The 21,168-nt window shown below is 58.3% G+C and overlaps 4 protein-coding genes across 7 annotated transcripts; 2 read left to right on the plus strand and 2 right to left on the minus strand.

The window, feature by feature from the left end:
- Positions 1–123: 123 nt before the first annotated feature.
- On the minus strand, positions 124–3,412 carry LOC121337368 (B-cell differentiation antigen CD72-like). The gene is made up of 7 exons (XM_041407441.1): positions 3,334–3,412; positions 3,159–3,248; positions 2,861–2,947; positions 2,036–2,350; positions 1,645–1,793; positions 1,160–1,311; positions 124–262 (listed from the first exon to the last, which is right to left on the minus strand). Exons 1-7 carry the CDS (start codon positions 3,410–3,412, stop codon positions 124–126), a joined length of 1,011 nt encoding a protein of 336 aa, XP_041263375.1.
- Positions 3,413–5,187: 1,775 nt separating this feature from the next.
- On the plus strand, positions 5,188–9,870 carry LOC121337358 (B-cell differentiation antigen CD72-like). The gene is made up of 6 exons (XM_041407427.1): positions 5,188–5,314; positions 5,699–5,800; positions 7,090–7,404; positions 7,533–7,681; positions 7,882–7,976; positions 8,307–9,870. The coding sequence occupies exons 1-6, from the start codon at positions 5,188–5,190 to the stop codon at positions 8,440–8,442; spliced, it is 924 nt and encodes a 307-aa protein (XP_041263361.1). The 3' UTR covers positions 8,443–9,870.
- Positions 9,871–13,119: 3,249 nt separating this feature from the next.
- LOC121337371 (killer cell lectin-like receptor subfamily G member 1) lies at positions 13,120–16,072 on the minus strand. Its single transcript, XM_041407444.1, has 6 exons — positions 16,024–16,072; positions 15,464–15,574; positions 14,891–14,974; positions 14,136–14,284; positions 13,787–13,890; positions 13,120–13,315 (listed from the first exon to the last, which is right to left on the minus strand). The coding sequence occupies exons 1-6, from the start codon at positions 16,070–16,072 to the stop codon at positions 13,120–13,122; spliced, it is 693 nt and encodes a 230-aa protein (XP_041263378.1).
- Positions 16,073–17,905: 1,833 nt separating this feature from the next.
- LOC121337356 lies at positions 17,906–20,849 on the plus strand. Of its 4 annotated transcripts, none has more exons than XM_041407421.1 (8): positions 17,906–18,373; positions 18,489–18,563; positions 18,679–18,756; positions 19,696–19,749; positions 19,829–19,864; positions 19,972–20,016; positions 20,208–20,351; positions 20,438–20,849. In XM_041407421.1, exons 1-8 carry the CDS (start codon positions 18,037–18,039, stop codon positions 20,770–20,772), a joined length of 1,104 nt encoding a protein of 367 aa, XP_041263355.1. In that variant the 5' UTR covers positions 17,906–18,036; the 3' UTR covers positions 20,773–20,849. The 4 variants fall into 4 exon arrangements, with proteins under 4 accessions (XP_041263355.1, XP_041263357.1, XP_041263356.1 ...); XM_041407423.1 differs by having other exon boundaries at positions 20,208–20,321; XM_041407422.1 differs by having other exon boundaries at positions 19,699–19,749.
- The last annotated feature ends 319 nt before the right edge of the window (positions 20,850–21,168 follow it).

Below are 21,168 nucleotides of genomic sequence, written 5' to 3' on the forward strand. Positions count from 1 at the left end.
GGAATCAGTGTGCCCCAGGCAGAGCTGCAGGCTCCCTGCTTTGCTCCAGGCACACCCCACAGGCCCCGTGTGTCCCTGACTCATCAGGACTCACCACAGCATTGCTGGGTCCAGCAGCCATCATCAGTTGAAAGAGAGGCTTGGCCCTGCTGCCTTCTCACAGATCCAGAGGTGCAGGTCACTGGGACCAGTGCACTGGGCAGGTTTGATGGTCCCACGGCTTATTATGGCACAGGTTCCATTCGATTTTGACTGCCACGGCCTGAATGGGGAAACAAACAACACATCAGGCACTGACATGTACTTTCTACAAACCCTGCTGAGGCAGCTGTGGCTGATGAAAACTGTCTTTTGTACACTGGCAGAGGAGGGGTTGGATGCTGCAGTCAAAGGGGGATCCCCCAGTCCTCCCCTACTGATTTCACAGGCTGAAGGCTCAGCTGATGCATCCCTGCACTTCCTTGGGCAGACAGAGAAACGCTGTAAAAGGTTTGCAGTGCTTGTGACACCCCTTTAGCCTCCCCACTGTCAGCTTTGCTGCTGGGGGTTGTTCATGCCTGCAGAGGGGAGAGCCAGGTCCTTCCTGAAGACACACGGATGGCCAGAGGAGCTGGCCTGAGCCCTGGTCTGCTCTGGGCACAGCTCCCATGGCAGGGCAGAGGATGGAGGGCCAGGTACCCAGAACCTGGCCAGACAGGTTCGTTCCTCCCCAGTGCTCTCAGACACTGCAAGAGGAAGCGGCAGCGAGCTGAAGAGGTGGTGCACGTGGCAGGGAGGAGCCCAGGATTCTCCACAGACAGGAAGGCTGTGATCTCCCTTTGATCTCCCTTTGGAGAGGAATCAAGAAGGCATGTGGGAGATAGACATGGTGCTCTAACACCTTGCCTAGGCCCCAAATAAAATTTGGCGTTTCTTCTGTCCACTCTTGCTGCCTCCTGCTCCTCATGCCCTGCATTTTACGCACCCCCTAGTCTTGGCTTTCCATTTGCGTGTCCTCTGAGCACCTCATCACACCACTGCAGCCACCTTCCCTCAGTTCCTGCTGCTCTGATGCTCTTTGTTTCCAGGGCCTGGAACTGGGTACTGGTGGGATTTAAAATGCTTCCTAGAGCCATGCCAGAGGAGGGGAGTTTTGGGAAGAGGCAGTGCTGCCAGGTACCTTTCGTAAAGGGAGCCATCCACCCAGAACCAGGCCTCCGAGGCCCCCTCGCCCTCTGGGTCCTCTTCCTCCAGCCAGCCATAGTCATACCAGGGAAAACTGCCCTTCTGCAATCCAATCCAGTATGGGACATCAGCGTTCTTCAGGAAGGTCTGCAGAAGAAGAAAAAGTGCTTTTCCACATTTTATTCCATGGCACCCATGTACTGCAGTACTATATACTTCACAGCAGGGTGATCATCTCCCAAGGAGCCCCTGGGGCTGGAGCTTCTTGAGCCATGGTGCCCTGCTCCAGCTTGGGAAACATCCAAGGCTGCCAGAGCTTTTCTATCCCATGTCAACCACCATGTGCTCCAGAGAACAGCCTTGCACCCTCCAATGTTTTGGCGGGACAGGGGGCCCCCAGAACTGTGCTAGCCCATCTGGGGACCTCATGGCTGGGTATGAGTACACCATCTCCTGCCCTCAGCTCCCCCAGCACCCTACCGGCACAGTCCAACGACTCCAGGATTTGGTGACCAGGAGCTGAGAATATGTCTTCTCACACTCATCTCTGCTGTCTTCCCATGTCTTCTTCTCCGAGGAGATGAAGAGGCACTTGCCCCTGTACAGCATCCAGCCCGAAGGGCAGCAATCTGTGGGTAGGGGCACAGCTGAGGGGTTTGCTCAGCCACAGAAGCCCTGAGGGGTAAGAAGGAACAGTCCCACACCTTCCCAGCAGACATCACAGGCTCAGTGTCTGCTCCAGGCATTGCTTCAGCCTTTGGACCACCCTGTCCCCGCCATGTGGTGAAAAAAGCCAGTACTTGGCCCTTGGCACGGGCTGAGCGGTGCCAGTTGGCTGGAGCACCCCCTCCCTGCTCCATCACCACCCTACCTATAGCTGTGCAGGAGCGCAGGAGGGCCACGGTGCTCTCGCTGGTGTTGAGCCTCCCCTGCACCTCCTGCATCTCCCTCTCTGTCCGGCCCAGGGCCGCCGTGACACGGCGCAGCTCCGTGCTCAGCCTGTCCAGCTCCAGATGGCTGACGTTGCCCTGGCTCCACGCTCGCTGCAGCTCTTCCCTGGCCCATGCCAGCTCCAGCTGTGCCTGCTCCAGGCTCTGCTCCTGCGCCCTCAGCTCCTGCGACAGGCGGCCCTGCTGGGCTGTGTGCTCACGGGAGGAGTCCTGCAGGCTGCGGGTGACCTGCCAGTCTGGGGACAGGGTAGGGGACAGCTGGACATGAGCATGGGACAGTTCGGATGTGGGACTGACCCTGCTCAAGGCAGGTGGGATGGGCAGGGCAAGGCAGGGAATTATCCATGATGAATGGGAAAGATGGGAGGGAAGGACACAGCAGGGAAGTGTACGGTTAGAGGTTGGGCAGGATCTGGCAGGCGAGAGCAGGACAAGGCAGGATGGGGCATAGGAGCAGACACAGCAGGTTAAGGGCAGGGAAGGTGCAGCCATGAGGCTGGGCAATGCCAGGATGGGAAAGAAAAGGAGCAGAAATGGAAAGCAAGGTGAGGAAGAGGGATGATGTGAGGCAAAGGAGGTGCTCAGGATGTGCGATGGATGTAGGCCAGCTTGTGGCAGACGGGGCACAGGGACTCAGCAGTGAGTGTGCAGGAGCATGCCTCTATTCACCCACAGTGCCCACCCCAGCCAGATGCCTCCTGACCCAGCCACTCCCTGCCCCAGATGTTCACAGTCCCCCAACTCACAGCAAGCCCCCAGGGCCACAGTGGCCACCAGCAGCAGGCAAGTTGTCAGCAGACCCACAGGGACGCACCACCGATGGGAAGAGCGCCCTGCACGACACAACAGGCAAGAGACATCACCTGAAGAGCTGGAAAACCCCTGACAGCACCCAGACCTCCTTCCTGGATACAGGCAGGAGAATGGTGGCATGACAGCACAGGTGGCATGGTGTGGGTGATGGGAGTGGGAGGACCCCAAAACCTCACCCATGACCCACCCCAGAACCACCCTGGGTCTGCTGGAATCCAGCTGGATACTCACCTGGGCTGGGCTCTGCTCCATCGCCCTCCTGCCCCGCCAGTGCCGGCTGCGTGTTGTCATAGGGGCTCTCTGCCTCATTCATGCCAAAGGCTGTTGGAGGAAAGCAGGGGAGAGCAGCTGAGGCCATGGGGTCGGGCATGGCAGGGGCAGCGTGGCGGGGCCTGTGGGCTCTCACCTTCCTCCAGTGCCTGGCTGGCCATGCTCCGGCCCCCCATCACTTTGGCAAATCTCAGGTCAGCATAAAGCTGGGCCATGTGGGCAAGCCCTGAGCCTCGCTGGCTCCCACTCCGCCCTTGGGATGCCTTTCTGAGGTGTCCCTGCTGTCGGTGACTGCGCCGTCTCTCAGAGGTGCAAAGGAGAAGTGCAGCCAGCATCTGCAGAAGCAGAAGTTTGCTCTGCACTGTAGCAGATGGGACTAGTGAGGCACGGCTGCGGGGACCAGCCCCCTCTCACTGGTCCCAGAAACATCAGCCCGTCCCCTCCCACGCCCTAGAAGTGCTCATGGTCCCCCCAGGCACAGGGCAGGGTGAGGGCAGCACAGCCAGCTGTCACAGCAGTGGCACAGCAAAGGATGGACCCAAATCTGTGCACTACGGGGCAGAGCAGGGCAATCCTGAATACAGGAGCAGATTGCCATGTGGACAGCTCTGTGGAGGGCTGGAGATCTTCACAGAGAGAGATTTCCCCTGCCAGCCTCTGAGAATGGGAATTTCCCCATGATGTATTTTGTTCCACTACCTCTCATCCCCTCCCTGGTCCCCTCCAAAGAAGACCCCAGCTTTGGCATTGTTCCAAAACAGCCCCAGAGAGTTACAAAAATCAGTTATGTCCCCTTTGCCTTCCCTTCCCAAGAGCACAGTCCCAGAATTCACAACACCTTCTTGTTCCCTCCATCCCAGAGAGTTACAAAAATCAGTGATGTCCCCTTTGCTTTCCCTTCCCAAGAGCACAATCCCAGAATTCACAACACCTTCTTGTTCCCTCCAGGCCCTCAGTGTCTCAGAGGTCTCCGCTGAACTGCATCCAGAGAAGTGCAGGTTTCAGAAGGAATGCTCCAAAGCTTCCCCCTGTTTCCCATTGCCTCCCACTGCCTCCTACTCTGTTCCACTGCCTTGCCATTGCCTCCCACTGTCTTCCAGATGGTCAGATGGGCACATCTGAACACAGCCAGTCCCTGGGACAGCACTGGAGGTGCACGGTGGTGCTGCTGGAGCACAGTGTCCATCGTCTGTGCAAGAGCAAGGGAAGTTCTTCCTCAGTGGAGAAAGGCAAAAATCAAAGCCAGCTTCAAAGGGGACAGGAAGAAAGTTTAGAAAGCTAAAAGCTGGGCAGCCTCTACTCAACCTCCTGGAAGAAAATGGAGCATGTCTGCCTGGGCATGCAGGGGCTCAGACCCAGGGAGGATGCACAGGGGAAAGGCCAGTGGGATTTACTGGGTGACTGCTCAATGTACCTCCTACTGCTTGGAAGCACTAGCCTGGAGAGCAACGGGGCAATTTATCATGACCCTTTGGGGTCTGGGATGTGGTTTTCCCTAGTGTATTTGGTGGCAGAGTAAAGAGATGTGGCCATGATGAGAGGAGAAGTGAAAGCTCATGCTGCAATGTGGAAGTCTCTTTTAGGCATTAAGGCAGTGATGCTCAGATCCTGGAGCAGAGCACCAAGGAGAGGGAACCTCCATCCTGGATGGAGTCAGCAGCAGAGCTACCTGTTCCCAGCTACCTGTTCCAGACCTGCTCTACCCTGCCCTAGGAAATCTGATGAATTCTCTGTAGGCTGAGCCCTACAGCTCTGTCCCAGGCTCCAGCCCCAAGCTGCACCACCCCAATGCCATCCCAGGGGACACTGAGCAATTTCGGGGGGTGGAGGGGAGCGAAATGGTGGTGCCTGGCCAATGGCAGGATGCCGCTGCCGCGGCCGTACTTCCCCCTCCGTCGCACCTCACCACACTTCTGCTTCTGCAGAAACCAGCTGCATTTTCCCTTTGAAGCGGAGCAGAGCCCGCAGGGCCATCGTGGCCGCCCGGGGCATGGCCCAGAGTGTGGTCTACGCCGACCTGAAGTTCGCGGCGCGGCCCCCATCCACCGTGCCCGACGACGATGACAGCCCGTACGAGAACGTGCCGCTGGGGCCGGTGGCAGCCGCGCCCAGCCCAGGTGGGAACGGGCAGCAGCCGCCGGGGAGGCCCCGGGGCAGGGGGTGGCAGGGGAGCACGGGGTGATGCCCGCGGGCTGATGCCCACCGGGTGATGCCCACCGGGTGATGCCCACGGGGTGATGCCCACGGGGTGATGCCCACCGGGTGATGCCCGAGGGGTGATGCCCGAGTGATAATGCCCGCAGGGTGATGCCCACGGGGTGATGCCCACCGGGTGATGCCCGCGGGGTGATGCCCGAGGGGTGATGCCCGAGTGATAATGCCCGCAGGGTGATGCCCACCGGGTGATGCCCGCAGGGTGATGCCCGCGGGGTGATGCCCGAGGGGTGATGCCCGAGTGATAATGCCCACGGGGTGATGCCTGCGGCCTGCCTCTCTTGCAGGGCGCTGGAGCCGGCGATGGCACATCCCCACGGCGCTGCTCTTAGCCACCCTGCTGCTGCTGCTGCTGCTGCTGGTGGCCGTCGTGGCCCTGGGGGCTTGCCGTGAGTCGGTGCTGCCGCGGGTGGGGGCAGCCGGGAGGGCGGCACCAGGAGCGGGCGTCGGGCTGGGCGAGGGGCTGGCTGCGGGGGCTGTCAGGGAGGGGGCGTGCCTGGGGCTGGGGTCCAGGGCTCTTGCATGGCCTCCACGAGCTGCCTCCCACTGCCTTTCCCCCTGCCTTTCCCACTGCCTTTCCCTCTGCCTCCCACTATCTACCCTTGTTTCCCCTCATCTTTTCCACTGCCTTCCATTGCCTTCCCACTGTCTCCCACCCCTTGCCATGGTCTTTCCTCTGCTCCCACTACCTGCCAATCCCTCCCACTGCCTCCCACGGTCTTCTCTCTGCCCAGACACTGCCATCTCACTGCCCTCCACTGCTTCCCAATCCCTCCCTCCAGGGCTCTTCCATGGCCTCCACGAGCTGCCTCCCACTGCCTTTCCCCCTGCCTTTCCCACTGCCTTTCCCTCTGCCTCCCACTATCTACCCTTGTTTCCCCTCATCTTTTCCACTGCCTTCCATTGCCTTCCCACTGTCTCCCACCCCTTGCCATGGTCTTTCCTCTGCTCCCACTACCTGCCAATCCCTCCCACTGCCTCCCACGGTCTTCTCTCTGCCCAGACACTGCCATCTCACTGCCCTCCACTGCTTCCCAATCCCTCCCACTGCCTCCAACTCTTTATCACAGCCCCCCATTTCCTCCCACTGTCTTCCCACTTACCACCATTGCCAACCATTGCCTCCCTTTTCCTCCCACTGTCTTCTACTTCTTCCCATTGCCTCCTAATCCTTCTGACTGTCTTCCCATCACTGTCTCCCATTCCCTCCTACTGACTTCCCACTGTCTTACATTTCCTCCCACTTCCTTCCACTTCCTCCCACTGCCTCACATTGCCTCTCCATTTTATTCCCACCACCTCATGCTGCCTGCCCACTGCTTCCCACTGCTTCCGTTTTCCTTCCCATTTTCTTCCAACTGTCTTCCATTGCTTCCCATTGCCCCCCAAACCCTCCCATTGCTTCCCATTGCCTCCCACTCCCTTCCACTGCCTTCCCATTGCCTCCCACTGCCTTCCACAGCCTTCTCATTGACTCTCCTTGTCTTCCCACTGTCTCTCACTGCCTTCCAATGTCTCCCCTCCACTTCCCACCATTGGAGCTTCCATTCCCTTCCCACTGGCACTCCCAGGACAATCTCCACCCACAGCCAGATACTCTTATCCTACTCTCCCTTGCAAGAGGCATGCCCCAGGCAGGGTTCCATGCTCAAGTCCAGCTCACCCGCCCTGTCCCCAGACTGGCAGGTCACCCGCAGCCTGCAGGACTCCTCCCGTGAGCACACAGCCCAGCAGGGCCGCCTGTCGCAGGAGCTGAGGGCGCAGGAGCAGAGCCTGGAGCAGGCACAGCTGGAGCTGGCATGGGCCAGGAAAGAGCTGCAGCGAGCGTGGCGCCAGAGCAACGTCAGCCAGCTGGAGCTGAAAAGCAGGAATGCTGAGCTGGGGCATACCCAGCAGGAGCTGGCTGCGTTGCAGGAGAAGATGCAGGTGGTGCAGGGGAGGCTCAACACCAGCGAGAGAACTGTGAGCAGCCTGCGTGCCTGCGTGAACACAGGTAGAGCGTGACGGGCTTGGGGCACTGCTGATGTTGCTGCTGCAAGGTGCGGGGGATGAACTCAGCCAGGCTGAGCTCCCCAAGCATCCATAGAAGGATGAGCACCTGAGTCGTGCCCCTGCCTTCAGAATGCTGCCCCTGGGGCTGGGTGCTCTTCAAGAGCAAGTGTCTCTACATCTCGGCGACAAACAAGACCTGGGAGCAGAGCCAGGAAGACTGTGAAGGGAGATCTGCTCGACTGCTGGTCCAGGATGAGTGGACACCACTGACAGTGCCGGTACAGAGCAGCGGGGTGTGGTACCCCAGGAGGGTGGTGCTGGGCAGAGCCCCACGGGGCCAGCTGCAGCAGTATCTGTGGACATGCCAGGGTGACATCCTGGCAGTCTGGCAGGAGAAGCACAGCCAGTCCTGGGGCTCCTGGGCACCTGGCAAGTGCTGGTCACAAAGCAGGTGGTTGACAGCTTCTGTCCCCCCTAGAATTTTGTGCAGGCGTCTAAGGCACACTACTGGATTGGAGGAAGACCTTTTTATGCGGCAAGGAGATCTATGTGGAAGGACAGCAAACACCCTTCGTAAGTCCAGGAGTCCATGGCACAAGCACCTGCCCTTTTGCCATACTAGAAAGGTGCTGTTTCACCCTGTGACACCCCTCAATAAAAGGGTTGAGGGACTCCCACGAGCAGTGCCCCAAGGGAGGGGGTGAGGGTAGAGCCACGCTGTGGGGTGCAGTGCCAAATGTCCAAGTGGCAGAGGATAAGAGCAGGAGGAGGAATGTGACACTTCCTCAGGCTGATCCCTGTGCCAGGTGCCTTGCCTGCCCCAGCAGCACTGGGATCTATGGGAAGTGGTGTCTGTGGTGAGCAGGTTGTCACTGCTGACCTGAGATGTGCCCTCTTTCCTAGGAAACGCCACATTCCAGACTGCTGGTCACTAGTTGACGGGGAAATGTGGAATAAGCGGTGTGACAGTCCCAACCCGTGGATCTGCGAGAAATCCCCAAAGCTGAGCATAGCATCTGAGACTCAACCTCCTTTTTAGCCAAGGACTGAGTGCTGCCACCCCCACTCCATCCCTGGACTCAGGAACAGGGCCTGGGTGTGCACCTGAGACCCTGTCCCTGTCCCCGCTTTGCCTCAATTGCCTTGCAAAACTGCTGGGGAAAAGTGTCTCTATTTTAAAGCAAGGATTATGGAAAAGACACCTTATTCCCCTCTCCCACACTCATGCAAACATATATTATACTGCTTCGTACTGTGCCACTGCACATCCCTGTGTGCCCTGGCAAATGCAACTCCAGTGCAGAGCCCAGCTCTTACCTTCTTTGCTACCCCAAGGTGCCAGGGGAGCAGGATCTGCCACTTGCAGATAATTTTGGACCTGAGGGATGACACACTGATGTCCTCAACCTGTCCATTTTGGTGAGACCTGTGGATTTACAGCCTGTCCCTTCTCTCAGCATTGACAGCTCTCATCCTGCCCTTTCTTCTGCCTTCATCACCTGCCCAGGGCTTTGGGCTGGGTCCTGCCTGGAAAGGCTGCTGACAGTGGAGCCATCAGCATGAGGAAATACTGGGAAGCCCAGAGACCATATAGGAAATGGGGGAGTGCTGGGGAGATTTGAGAACATGGTGGATGAATGAGGAAACTCTAAAACCATGGGAGGAAAACAAGGGCAATGAAGAGCCCTAAGACTGTGGGAGGTGAATGTGGGAATCCTGAGACCATGGAAAGGGAGCACAGTGGAACTGCAAATGAGGGTGGTCCTGAACAATTGGAGGTGCACAGATAAGACAGTGGGAGAGAGGAAGGAGCACTAGGGAGGCTTGGGAGCATGGGGAAAAGGGGACACCCTTCCCACCAAGGGGGAAGGATCCCTAAGAATGTGGTGGAACGTTATCTGCCAAAGGAGGGTGATGAGAGACACCAGTCCAGGACCCAGGGTGACCCTCCCTGTCTCAGTCAGTGTTTCTGCAGAGAAGAGAATGTTTTGGCAGCCAGTTTGCTAAGCTGGACCTGAGGCAGCCAGCATGGCTTCACAGCCCCTGCCCAACCAAGCCTGTGGCCTTCTACAATGGAGTGATTGCATCTGTGAACAAGGGAAGGGCTACACCTGTCATCTGTCTGGGCTTCTGAAAAGCCTTCAGCACACCCCTCCTCTAAATCTGAGATAAGTGGATTCAATGGGTGAACTGTTCCTTGGGTAAGGCTGGACATCTCCATCTAGAAGATTGTGGTCAATGGCTCTGTGTCCTCTGGTGATCATGTTGGCCCTCAGGGATTCACCTTGGGACCAATGTTATTTTGTCAACAATGTGAACAGTGGGATCAAGTGCACCCTCAGCAAGTTTGCAGGTGACACCAAGCTGAGGTGGTTTGACACACCTGAAGGACAGGATGCCATCCAGAGGGGCCCAGACAAGCTCCAGGAGTGGCCCATGGCAACATCATGAGGTTTAACAAGGCCAAGAGCTGCTGCTGCACCTGGGCTGGGACAACCCCTAGTCGCAGCCCAGGCTGGGCATGAACAGCCCCAGAGCAGCCCTGCCCAGAAGGGCTTGGGGGTGCTGTGGGTGAGAGGCTGCACATGCCCCGGCCATGGCACTGCCAGCCCAGAGAGCCAAACGTGTCCTGGGCTGCATCCAGAGCCCCGTGGGCAGCAGGGCAGGGAGGGGATTCTGCCCCTCTGCTCTGCTCTGCTGAGACCCACCTGGAGCACTGCATCCAGAGCTGGGCTCCCAGCACAGGAGGGACAGGGACCTGCTGGAGTCAGCCCAGAGGAGGGCACCAGGATGATCAGAGGGATGGAGCACATATGCTGTGAAGAGAATTTGGATTGTTCAGCCTGGACAAGAGCAGGCTTCAGGGAAAACTTACTGTGGCCTCCCAGTACCAAAAACGGCTGCAGGAAATCTGGAGAGAGACTTTACACAAGGGCTTGCAGCAAAAGCACAAGAGGAAATTGCTTCAGACTGAGAGGGCAGCTCCTGGGAGAGCTTCCATAGAAGGAGGCTGGTGGAGCCAGCCCAGTGGCATGGCAAGGCTGGGACAGGATTGCAAGTCCCCTGCAGTCTCAAAGACTTGCTGTGTCTGGCTTGTCCTGGAGAGTCCAGATGTCCTCCCTGCTCCTGAGCTCTGGCCCCCACTGCCCACAGTGTCACAGCGTGTCACTGCGAGGACACGCTGCAGACCCCATCCAGCCTCTGCTCCGTGGTTTCCCTAGGCTGGTTCAGCATGGCTGCTTACTTGCCCTCTTGATATGTGTCTTCTCCTTTCTTCCCAGCTGCAGGATTTGCACTTTTACCCACTCCAGTATCAGCAGGCTCCTATCAAACCATTTCTCCAGGCCTCTCTGTACCCCAGTCCTGCCCTCCAGTATACACATTACTGGTTTGGTATTGCCCCCCAGCTGCCTGAGGCCACCCCCTACCCATCATCCAGTGCACTGATGAAGGCTCCAAGGAGCACAAACCACAGGATCAACCCTTCAGCAACTGCCAGGAGAACAAGGGCATTACTGACACCCACTGCAGCCCTCACACCATTCAGATTTTCCACCACATTCTTCTCCTCCTCTCCTGACCTCATATATCCCCACTTTGCCAGTGAGGAGACCATAGAAAACCAAGTCCCAGACCTGAAATGTTCATTGTAATGTCCCCCGTTGCTCTCCCCTTATGCACAGCCCATTGTTGCCACAGCAGCAGGCAGGTCAGACAGGCATTGCCTGCCCTTGGCCAATCCTGCCTGGCTTTCCCCATCCCATGCTCTGGATGGTCGCATGCCCAGGAGGTGTGCTACATCTTCTTCCTGGTATCAAGGCTGGACAACAAAGCTCAGCTCCGGACAGGTGACGTAGGAATAAGAAAGGACAAACAGGAGCCAGCAGCAAATAGTGGCAGAGGCAAAGGGCAGCCAGGAAAACTAAGAGAGTGCTCAAAGGGACAGCAATGACACCATCTTACCCACCTTCACCAAACCACCCCCGTGGAAGGCAGCAGAGGTGGGCTGGAAGGCTGGCACAGATGTCCCCTTGTTGAGGAACACCTCTGCTCCAGGCAGCTGGGCTTGCAAGGCACGGCTGGAGATGCAGATGGAAAAGCAGATTGAGCTTGGGGTGGGAGCCCGAGGCAAGAGCTGTGAACTGCCAACCTTTGGGATAGCAAAGGGCAGGAGGATGAGTGGTGCCAGACAGATAGAGAGACACAGCAGGAGCTGCTGACCTTTTGTATAATGAAGGAGGGAGGACAAAAGCAAGGTAGATGGACACAGAGAGGGGGCAGGAGAAGATGAGGAGGAGCAAGGCTTGAGCACAAGCAGACATTGAGGGGATAAAAGCCCAGGTGTTCCTTTGTTGGGAATCCCTCCTCAGAGGAACCATCTTGAGCTGTTTCTGGGTTACTGTGCTGTGAATAAATGGCTTTTTGGAATGAGACATCTGGGACTCTTCTGTGGGAAACCTGTGACAAGATGAGTGCCCACGGGCATGGTCCCACCACCATAGCCCAGCGCTCACCCTGTGCTGCGTATCCCTGTGGCAGTGAACCCAGGCTGGCCACTGTCAGCACCAGCCCCAGCAGCAGGTCCTTGTAGGGAATGTCATCCTCACTGGGGTCTGCAGGGAGCAGGGGGCAGCGAGCAGGGGCCTCAGCAAACTGCAGGCCAGCGTAGGCCCCACTCCGGGCCATGCAGGTGGCTCAGCAGCAGCAGTCCAGGAAGGAACCCAGCCCTGTCCTTCTCCACTGTGGTCAGGTGGCAGAGTGTGGCTAAGACCATACTGTGTGGAGACACATCTTCATACGCAGAAAAGCAGAAGTAGTTGCTTTATTTGCAAAAAGTGGGTTTTTTCCTGCATATGTTCTCCTTTTAGGGGGTGGGGTGCGAATGAGCTCCCTCCTGCTCAGCATCTTCTGTGTTCAGGTCCCCAGGTTGTGAAGAGCCCAAGCCCCTGGGTGCAGGCCACAGCAGGGATACCCTTCTCCATGCATCACATTCCTCCTCCCAGTCCTGCTCACGCTGACAGGCTGTACTGGCTGGGGGACTTGATCTTTTGCAAGGGAGGGAGTCCCAGCAAGGTCTGTGCCAGAGCTGCAGGCTGCTGGAGCAACCCAGTGGTCTATATCGAAACCGGAACAGCCTCTAGGACCAAACAACTCCAAATCAAGCCCTAGCAGGCCTTTTAGGCTCTCACACAGAACCCAGCCTCAAAACAAAGCGAGGATGTTTGCTGGAGCCTCTTCAGACTGGGCAGGCACCAGGAGACCAGCTGCTGCCCAGCCCAAATCCTCAGTGGGACTGCAGAGACAAAGGGTCACTCCCCAGCAGCACAACCCAAGAAGCAAAAGCCCCAGGCAACCACCACAATCAGAAAGCCCAGAGCTTCCATGGGACCTGTACCAGCCTGCACAGGAGCTGCAGCTGAACACTGCAGTTGGACAGTGGGGATGCCTGTATTCCTGCTGGCTCAATGCTGGCTCCTGGCCACAGGATGCAATTTCCCACTTGTAAGTGATGCCACTGAGTCTAAAAGCTGGAGGGTGCACCTCCATCCTACCCCCACATCCCAAATCCCGCTGCAGTTACTGTCAAAATTTATTGGCAAAGTGCAGAGTTCTGGAGGGTAAAGAGGGCCAGGAGGCAGCGGAGCCTGGGAATGTCCATGCACTGCGGCCAGGCAGGGAACAGGGTGGTGGCACAGGCTGGGTGTCACCATGGCCATCAGGGCCTCACACAGCTGTAGGTGGTGTTCCCCCAGAGGAAGGCAGGAGGCGAGGACTGGAGCCACTGCACGGTGGCTGCACTCTGCTTGCAGACCCATCTGAGGGCTTCTGTGCAGGCACCACCAAAAAGTCCCAAGCCTGACACCCTGCCACAGGCCTGGAAAGACCTGGTGTAGCGCTGGACTGGGAAGGTCCTGCAAGGGAGAGAGCGGGCTGAGATGGATGGGCAGGAAGAACTGAGACTGTCCCATCAGCAGCTCCGCAGCCAGGGATCAGGCACTGCACAGGGATGCTGTGGGGGCAAAGTTCACCCTCCCCATAGAGCACAGTCTCCTGTCAGCCTCCTCCCACTTCGGCCACATGCCCTGATGCCCCTACCCCATCACTCTCAAAGCACCCCCAGGTCAATCCTAGCAGGGCTCAGCACTGACCAAACTGGGATCCTGCTTTTGCAGAATCCCCTGCAGTCCCTCAACCAGGCGGAGTGTGGGCACCAGGACCAGTCCCCTGCTAAAAATGCCCCTTCCCTAAAATGCCCTTCTTCCTGGGGAGAAAAGAGATAGCTCAAAATGGGTCACATCCCCGCATGCCTGTCCCCACCACCACCCCGAGCCCTGATGATGGACCTTCAGCACACCTAGCTGGGAACAAGCTGATAGCCTCACCATTCCAGTGTGGTGCCGTCCAGCCACTTCCACTCAGACCTAAAGCCGTCCTGCTTCAGCCCCACGTGAAAGGCATCCATGTTAGCTGTGCGCACCAGGAAAGCCTAGCACAGGAGAGGACCCACATGAGCCCCCTGGGGGGACACCCAGCCCAGCCACACAGTTAGTGATGGGGGCTGTGCTGTATGGGCACAGCACTGCCAGCTGCCTCCCTGCCTGGAGGCTTTGCTAGGCTTTGGGCACATGGGCGGGAAGCTGAGACAATGCTGTGTGAGGGTGACTGCTGAGGGACCTGGGGTGGCCACCAGGACAGCCCAGGGCTCACAGGGAGTTGGTGGTGTGCACTCACCAGGGTGGTGTTGGCTTGGATGGTGACCAGCTGTGCCCCTCTGGAGCAGCAGTCCTCTCTGCTCTGCTCCCAGTTCTTTTTGGCAGAGGAGAAGTAGTAGCACTGCCCCGCATCCCAGAGCCAGCCGACTGGGCAAAACTGGCATTGCCCTGCACACCAGAAACACAGCAGTGGGATGGGGCAGCTGGCCAGGGCTGCCACCAGCCCCCAGCCCAAGGGACCAGGAGAGTGACAGCGGGCAGCCAGGGCACCGACTAACCCATCTGTTTGTGTGTCTGCCCCACAGAGACCACTCTGCATTCGGCCTCCTATGTGAGCCCAGCTCCAACTTTCCAGTCCCAGAGCCCTGGGAATAGGAGTTAGTTACAGGAACATGCTGACACTGAGTAGGGCAGGGAGATGCAGGTTTGAGGAGGTGATGCAAACACAGCTGACAAAGTGCTGGGGACTCAGATAAGGTTTCATCTGCACCAGAAGCTGATGTCATCTGGCACAGGGATGCTGCTGGGTGATGTGCCCAGGTAACACTGAGCTGTCTGGGGTCATCTCTTCTAAAGGGGTCTCAGCAGTTCAGCCTGTTCAGCAGTGCTGGAGCAGCTCTCCACACCAAAAGCTGGGGGACGGGCAGTAAAGATGAAGGAATATGTAGGGATAGAGCTCAGGGAAACATCCTTGACTAGGGACAAATCCTGCTGCTTGAAAGCAGCAGTAAGCCCTCTCCAAACCTTACCCAGGAGCCCACCAGGCTCTCTTACCTTCCTGTGTCTGCCTCCCATAGCTGGGGCTCTCCTCTATTTTCCAGAGGCCATCTGTGCAGCTTGTTTGTTGTTGCACTAGATCTACAGCAGAAGAGCACAGGTGTGTCCTAGCAACCCTGGGCTCCCGCTTCCAGCAGCACCCAGTGTCCTCTCCCACAGGACAGCCTCATGGCTGTGGGTGAGGTGTCCCCTGCTTTAGGTACACCAAGCCTGCCAAGGTCCTTGCAGATTTTGCACTGCTTGGGAGCCCTCCATGCAACAGGCTTTCGGGGAAGGCGCTGCTGTCTTTCAGTGTCAGCATCAGTGCCCTCCCTCACGCCTTTCTTTCACTGCCACCTGATGGAGTGGTTTTCCCCAAGCCCACGCTGTCGCCCCAGCTTCCTTTTCCAGCCACGTAGGTGGTGTCTGCCTCACCAATTTTCCTTGCTTGCCCCAGAACCCACCATGCCCTCAGCCCCAGGCAGAGGCGCCCAGACCCATGGGGAAGCTACAGCTCAGTCTGTTAGTACACAAGTGCTATGGTGCCAGCCCTGACCCAGGACCCCCTCTGCAGAGATGGCTGGTACTTACAGTGGAAACTCAGGCTGACAAGGATGATTTGTGCCAGTAGGAGCGCCAGGGAGAGGAGACCCAGGCTGAGGGCTGCCCAGAGCCAGGGCAGGCGCACTTGCTGCTGAGGAGCTGAGAAAAGGAGTTAACAAACACCGGGGTGGGGGGGAGGAGGGAGAGTTTGGAGGGAGCAGTGGGGAACCTTGAGCCAGGAAATGTCTGTGAATCCCAGGTGGGATGCCAGGAGGCAGTGGGGGAGCCTGGAAAAGTGGGGAAGAACCTGTTTGCAGCAGCTCAATTGTCCTAGAAATTATCTCCCTGCACGAAATGCTTGGTGGGGAGAGGAGAGGTAAAGTGTCTGTGCTGTGGCATGGGGGTGCAGTGGACATTCCCTGACTTTGAGCCCCTACTGGCCCCCACCCCAAGACCAGGCAGTCTGCAACAGTGCTGGAGAGGAGCTGTTTGAGAGAGGACACCCAAAAAGAGTCAGTAGGGGGAGCGGGACTGGGAGGACACTTCTGGGGAAGGCAAGGGGCTGCAGGAGGGCAGGGAACCCACTGAGAGAGTTGGGGAGCCATTACCTGGTGTGGGGGGAAAGCGCAGGTCGGCATACATGACACCCTCTTCCATGCCTTCCTTGGTCTCCTGCTCTGCAGCCCACAGGGGCAGCGACAGCCCTTTCCCTCTCAGACGGGCGTGATGCAAAATGGAAAGTGTCACTTCCTGGTGGGGTCCCCAGAGGCACCACCTGGCACAAAACCCGGGGGGCTGGTGGGGCTGCCAGACACTTGGGGCGAGGGGCAGCCCTGTTGAGGCCAGCATCCCGGCATCCCAGCAGGAGGGAAGCGCACGCTCCTGGCTGTGGGGCTGCAGGCAGTGGGAATGGCTGCTGGCTCAGGCAGGCAGCCAGGGCTGGGCTAGACAGCCACGTCATGGAGTTGTGAAGGACCTGAAAGGTCATCTCGTCCCGAGCCCCCTGCCAAGGACAGGGATAGATACCCTCCACTAGACCAGGGTGCTCAGAGCCCCATCCAACCTGACTTTGAACACTCCCAGGGATGGAGAACCACCCTTCCCTGGATAACCTCTGCCAGTGCCTCACGACTTTCACCATAGTTTCTTCCTAAAGCAAGAAAAGTCATATGGGAAGCAGCTGAGGTCACTTTGTTTGTTCAAGCCTGGAGAAAAGGAGACTGTGGGGAGACCTCATCACAGTCTACAAGAGGAAGCAGAGGGGCAGACACTGATCTCTTCTCTCTGGTGACCAGTGACAGGTGCCAGGAAGGGTTTAGGTTATTATTATTATATTAGGGAAAGGCTTATATTAGGTTATTATTATTATTATTATTATTATTATTATTATTATTATTATTATTATTGTTATTATTATTGTCATTATTATTATTATTACTACTACTACAACTACTACTACTACTATTATTGTTGTTGTTGTTTTGTTGTTTTTGGTTTTGTTGTTATTCTTATTATTGTTATTATTGTTATTATTGTTATTATTGTTATTATTGTTATTATTGTTATTATTGTTATTATTATATTAGGGAAAGGTTTCTCACCCAGAGGGTGGTTGGGCTCTGGAACAGGATTCCCAGGGAAGTGATCACAGCACCAAATCCGACAGAGTTCAGGAAGTATTTGGACAATGTTCTCAGGCACACAGGGGGATTGTTGGGGGTGTCCTGTGCAAAGAGTTGGACTTTGATGATCCCAGCGTGTCCCCTCCATTTCAGGAAATTCTGTGATTATGCGATGAATATCTAAGCTAAACCTGCCCGCTGACAGTCTGAAGCCATTCCTCCTTCTCCTATCACTACACACCCTTGCAAAATGTCCCACTCCATCTCTCTTTAGTCCTTCTGGTACTGTAAAGCTGCTTAAGGTCTCCCCAGAACCGTCTCTTCTCCAGGTTGAACAAGCGTGGCTCTCTCGGTCTGATCTGGGCTAGGGACTGCAAGGGAAGGCTGGGTATCCTTGGGGCACAGGACACATTCCCTTGCCCCTCTTCTAAGGAGCAAGGCCACGGGGTGTTTGCTTAAAGCTCCTTTTTTTGCACGGGGCTGCAGCTGCATCTCAGCCCTGGAAAACGGGAGGGTTGGGGTGCTCCTTCCCCTGCCTCAGCCTCCGTGATGCCGAGATGGCCACCCGTGCCGATCCCTCGTTCGGGGGAGCGGCAGAGAGCCCGGGAGCCGGCGGGCAGGCACCGAGCCCGCTCCGAGCGGCGGCTCTCCCTGCGGGAGGATATCTCGCCCCGGACTACGTTTCCCAGCGGCTCCTCCCGGGGCTGCACATGCTCGATGCGGCTCCGGGCGCCTCCCGGCAGCTCCCGGCGCGGCGCCCGCTGCGGCGCAAGGCCGGTCCGTGCGGCTCCCGGCGCGGCTCCCGGCGCGGCTCCTGGTGTGACCGGCGCGGATCCCGGGGCAGCCACCGGGCCGGCTCCCGGCGGTTCCCTGTGCAGCTCCCGGCGCGGTTCCCGGAGCGCCTCCCGGCGGGGCATCCTCCCGGTGCGCCCTCGGGAGCGCCCGGCCGAGCCCCGCCGCCGGCCCCGGCCCGAGCCATCCCCGCCTCGGGCCGGCAGCATGCCCCGCGGGCGAGCCTGGACGCAGGCGGAGGTCAGCAGCCTGCTGTCGCTGGTGGGGGGCTCGGGGGAGGCCGCGCTGCTCATGGCCTCCACGTCGCGACCCAACGAGGCGCTCTGGCGGGAGATCTCCCGGGGTCTGGCGGCGGCCGGCTACGGGCGCAGCGTGGCCCAGTGCCGCTCCAAGTGGAAGGCGCTCAAGCAGGCTTTCCACTCGGAGCGGGAGACGCGCCGCAGGGCAGGACAGCACTCGCCCCGGCTGCCGCCGCACTACCGAGCCATGAAGAGCATCTGGAAGGCGGCCGGGCGGCCCGTCTTTGGCGAGCGGAGGATGCCAGGTGGGTGCCGGGTCGGGCGTGTGGGCTTAGCAGGGTGGCTGGATGTGGGGTGCTGGTGGAGCGCCGGTGCTGCGTGGACACCCAGGGTTTGTTGATGGTCTTTCTCTTCCCCTAGACGTGGTGAAGCTGCCCTCCAGAAGGCGCAGGTCAGCCCTTGCCACACGCTCTCCATCCTCACCAGAGCCACCAGGTACCCGTGGGCTCAGGCAGCTGGAGTGGGGCTTGTCCTGGCTGTGAGGTGGTGGACACCCCTGTTGCTCCAGTTACTGAAGCTCCTTTCTGCACCCCTTCACCTCCTTCTGCAGAGCACGGCGTTGGCGGGGACACCCCCAGGACGCTGCTGTCACCGGTGCTGCCGTGTGCGAAGGACGAGCCAGAGAGTCGTAAGTACTGAGCTGCCCTGCTGCACCAAGCTGCGTGGCCATGCCTCCAGCCCAAGACCATGCCAACATGATGGGAATGGGAGGCTGAGAGGATCACGGGATCCATCACATGCCCCTCAGCGGGGATGGTCAACGATGGGTGTGTTTGGACTTCTGTCTCCACAGGCTTTGGCTCCAAACCAGCCCCAGAGCATGTGGGGATGGGGATGGCTGGGATTGGGCAGGAGGGGGTCCCAGCCTGAGGGCATGGCAAGGCTGCTGTCTGCCCTGTGGCAGATCATGAGGCAAGAGGTCTGGAAGGGGCAGTGGCCCTGATACAGCGCAGGGATCTCATGGCTGGTGGCATTGCAGGGCATGTGACTCCATTCCTTCAGCAGCTCCTGGCTCCTCATTGGCACAGTAACCCCATAAAGCTTCAGATGAGTTTGGGCTATGTGTAAGGACAGAGCTGCTTGAAGCTCCCCTGCCCTTCAGCCCACCCACATGTGTAACCTGCAGACCCCTCACTGTTCTCACTCCTGGGGATTTGGCACTGAGGTGATGCAGGATACATCCCTGAGTCTGGTTTGCTTGGGCGCCCCAGCCATCTTCCCACACTGGGTAACTACCTTCTGTCTCCCCAAATTCCCCCTGCAGTTCCAAGTGGATGTGGGATTCTCCTTCTCTTCCAGTCCTAGTCTGTTGTGTAGCGTTGCTGCGCGCTGCTCCGCCGCTGCTGCCTTCCAGCCCAGAGGTGGCTGCATTGCAGTGGTGGGTGAGTGACTCCTGCTTTTGTACCTAGCTCTGAGGTGCTTCGGGGCCCTGCAGGGCGCTCTGAGCTGTGCTAGGGCATGTCAGGCTGAGGGGCTGGCCGGGGCAAGCCGGGCAGGCCCCAGGCTGGTGGTGATCCACCAGCAGGTCCCTTCAGAAGGCGTATCTCTCCTCTCTGCTTTCTCCCAGCAGCTGGTGGGGAACACATTGCTGGAGTGCCACCCACACCCCCTGCCATGCCACGTAAGGCTTTCCTTGCCCTGCTCAGCCCAGTAAACCCCCTCAGCCCCACAAGCAGGGTCTGATATGGTTCTCGTTGCAGACACCGCTTGCTGCTTCTCTCCCCTCTCCCAGCTGGGTGAGTACCATGCCCCAGCTACCATGCTTGTGTGTCCTGGGGCAAGAGGTGGCTGCAGCTCACAGGCTGTGGCTGCAGCTCACAGGCCGTGTCTGCTCTCCTTCCAGGCTGTCACACTGACCTGAAGCAGGAAGGAGCTGAGGGAAAGGCCAGTAAGTGTTTGCAGCTTTGAGCAAGTCCTCGTGCTCCAGGGCACAGCTCCGTCCTGCCAGTGAGAAGGGCACAGGCTCTGGGAGGCAGTGAGGCAGTGCCTTCCCAGGCCTCTGTCGTAGTAAGGCTAAATTTGGGGCTTGGGTGTCTCCATCACTCTTGTTGTTTGCTCCATGCCAAGCTTTCGTGGCAGGTTTTCCTGGTGAGACGTCCCTGGGGATGGGAAGAGGAAACCGAGTGCTGCCGCTGGCTGCTGCAGCCACAGGCTCCCACGGGACAGCAGCCATGAGTGAGCAGCCAGCAGCAGGTGAAGATGCATCAGACACAAGCCTGCATGGTGGGTGCTCCCTGCAGCTTCACAGCAGCCTCACAGGGAGCTCTCGGGGCCGTGGTGAGGTGCCACTGACCCCTCTCTCACTGCAGGGTCTGGCGTGGCAGGCTTGCTCCAGAATGTCCAGCAGCTGCTGGTGCAGATCCTGCAGACATCCCGGCAGCAGCAGGCTCTGCTGGAGAGCCTGGCCAGTGACACTGTCTCCCACCTCCACCTCCTCTCCCACAGCCTCGTGCAGGTGGGCGAGACCCTGCACCAACTCCTGCTCCGGCCACAGACCCATCCTGGCCCCATTGGCCACTATGTCCCCCACGTGCCCCTTTTTGAGGGTGGCTCTGGAGTGCCCTGCTCCCCTGGTGCTCCCCACACTTCCCCGGGTCACAAAGAGCCTCAGATGTCCCCTGATGCCAGGTGCATCCCCCCCTGAGTGCCCCATCACTGGCCCCAGGAGCAACAGCTTTGCTACCGAGCCATGGCACAAATCTTTATATCAGAGGTTCCAGATATTTTGAAAGTTTATACTAGAGAGACATTTTAATAAAATTAAAAATAGCTTTTCTACCAGCGATGGCAACTGACCAATTCTTTCCCCCTCTCTGGGGAATGTTCCCCTTCTCACTTTCGAGATGAGCATGAGGGGAACTCAGCTATTTACAGACTCAGAGAAACTCCCAGCCCACACAGCACGGGGCAGATGTACTTCTTCTGCCCTTTACAGCAGCGCCTGGGGTGGGCATCACGCCTTCCTGGGAGATGTGCTGCTGTCTGTGGAGCAGAGCAGGGCCACTGCCAGGAGGGGAGGCCAGGAAGCCCAGGATGCATC

This window comes from Onychostruthus taczanowskii, unplaced genomic scaffold (genome assembly GCF_017590055.1).
Source record: "Onychostruthus taczanowskii isolate IOZ18803 unplaced genomic scaffold, ASM1759005v1 scaffold261, whole genome shotgun sequence".
NCBI classification, from domain to species: Eukaryota; Metazoa; Chordata; class Aves; order Passeriformes; family Passeridae; genus Onychostruthus; species Onychostruthus taczanowskii.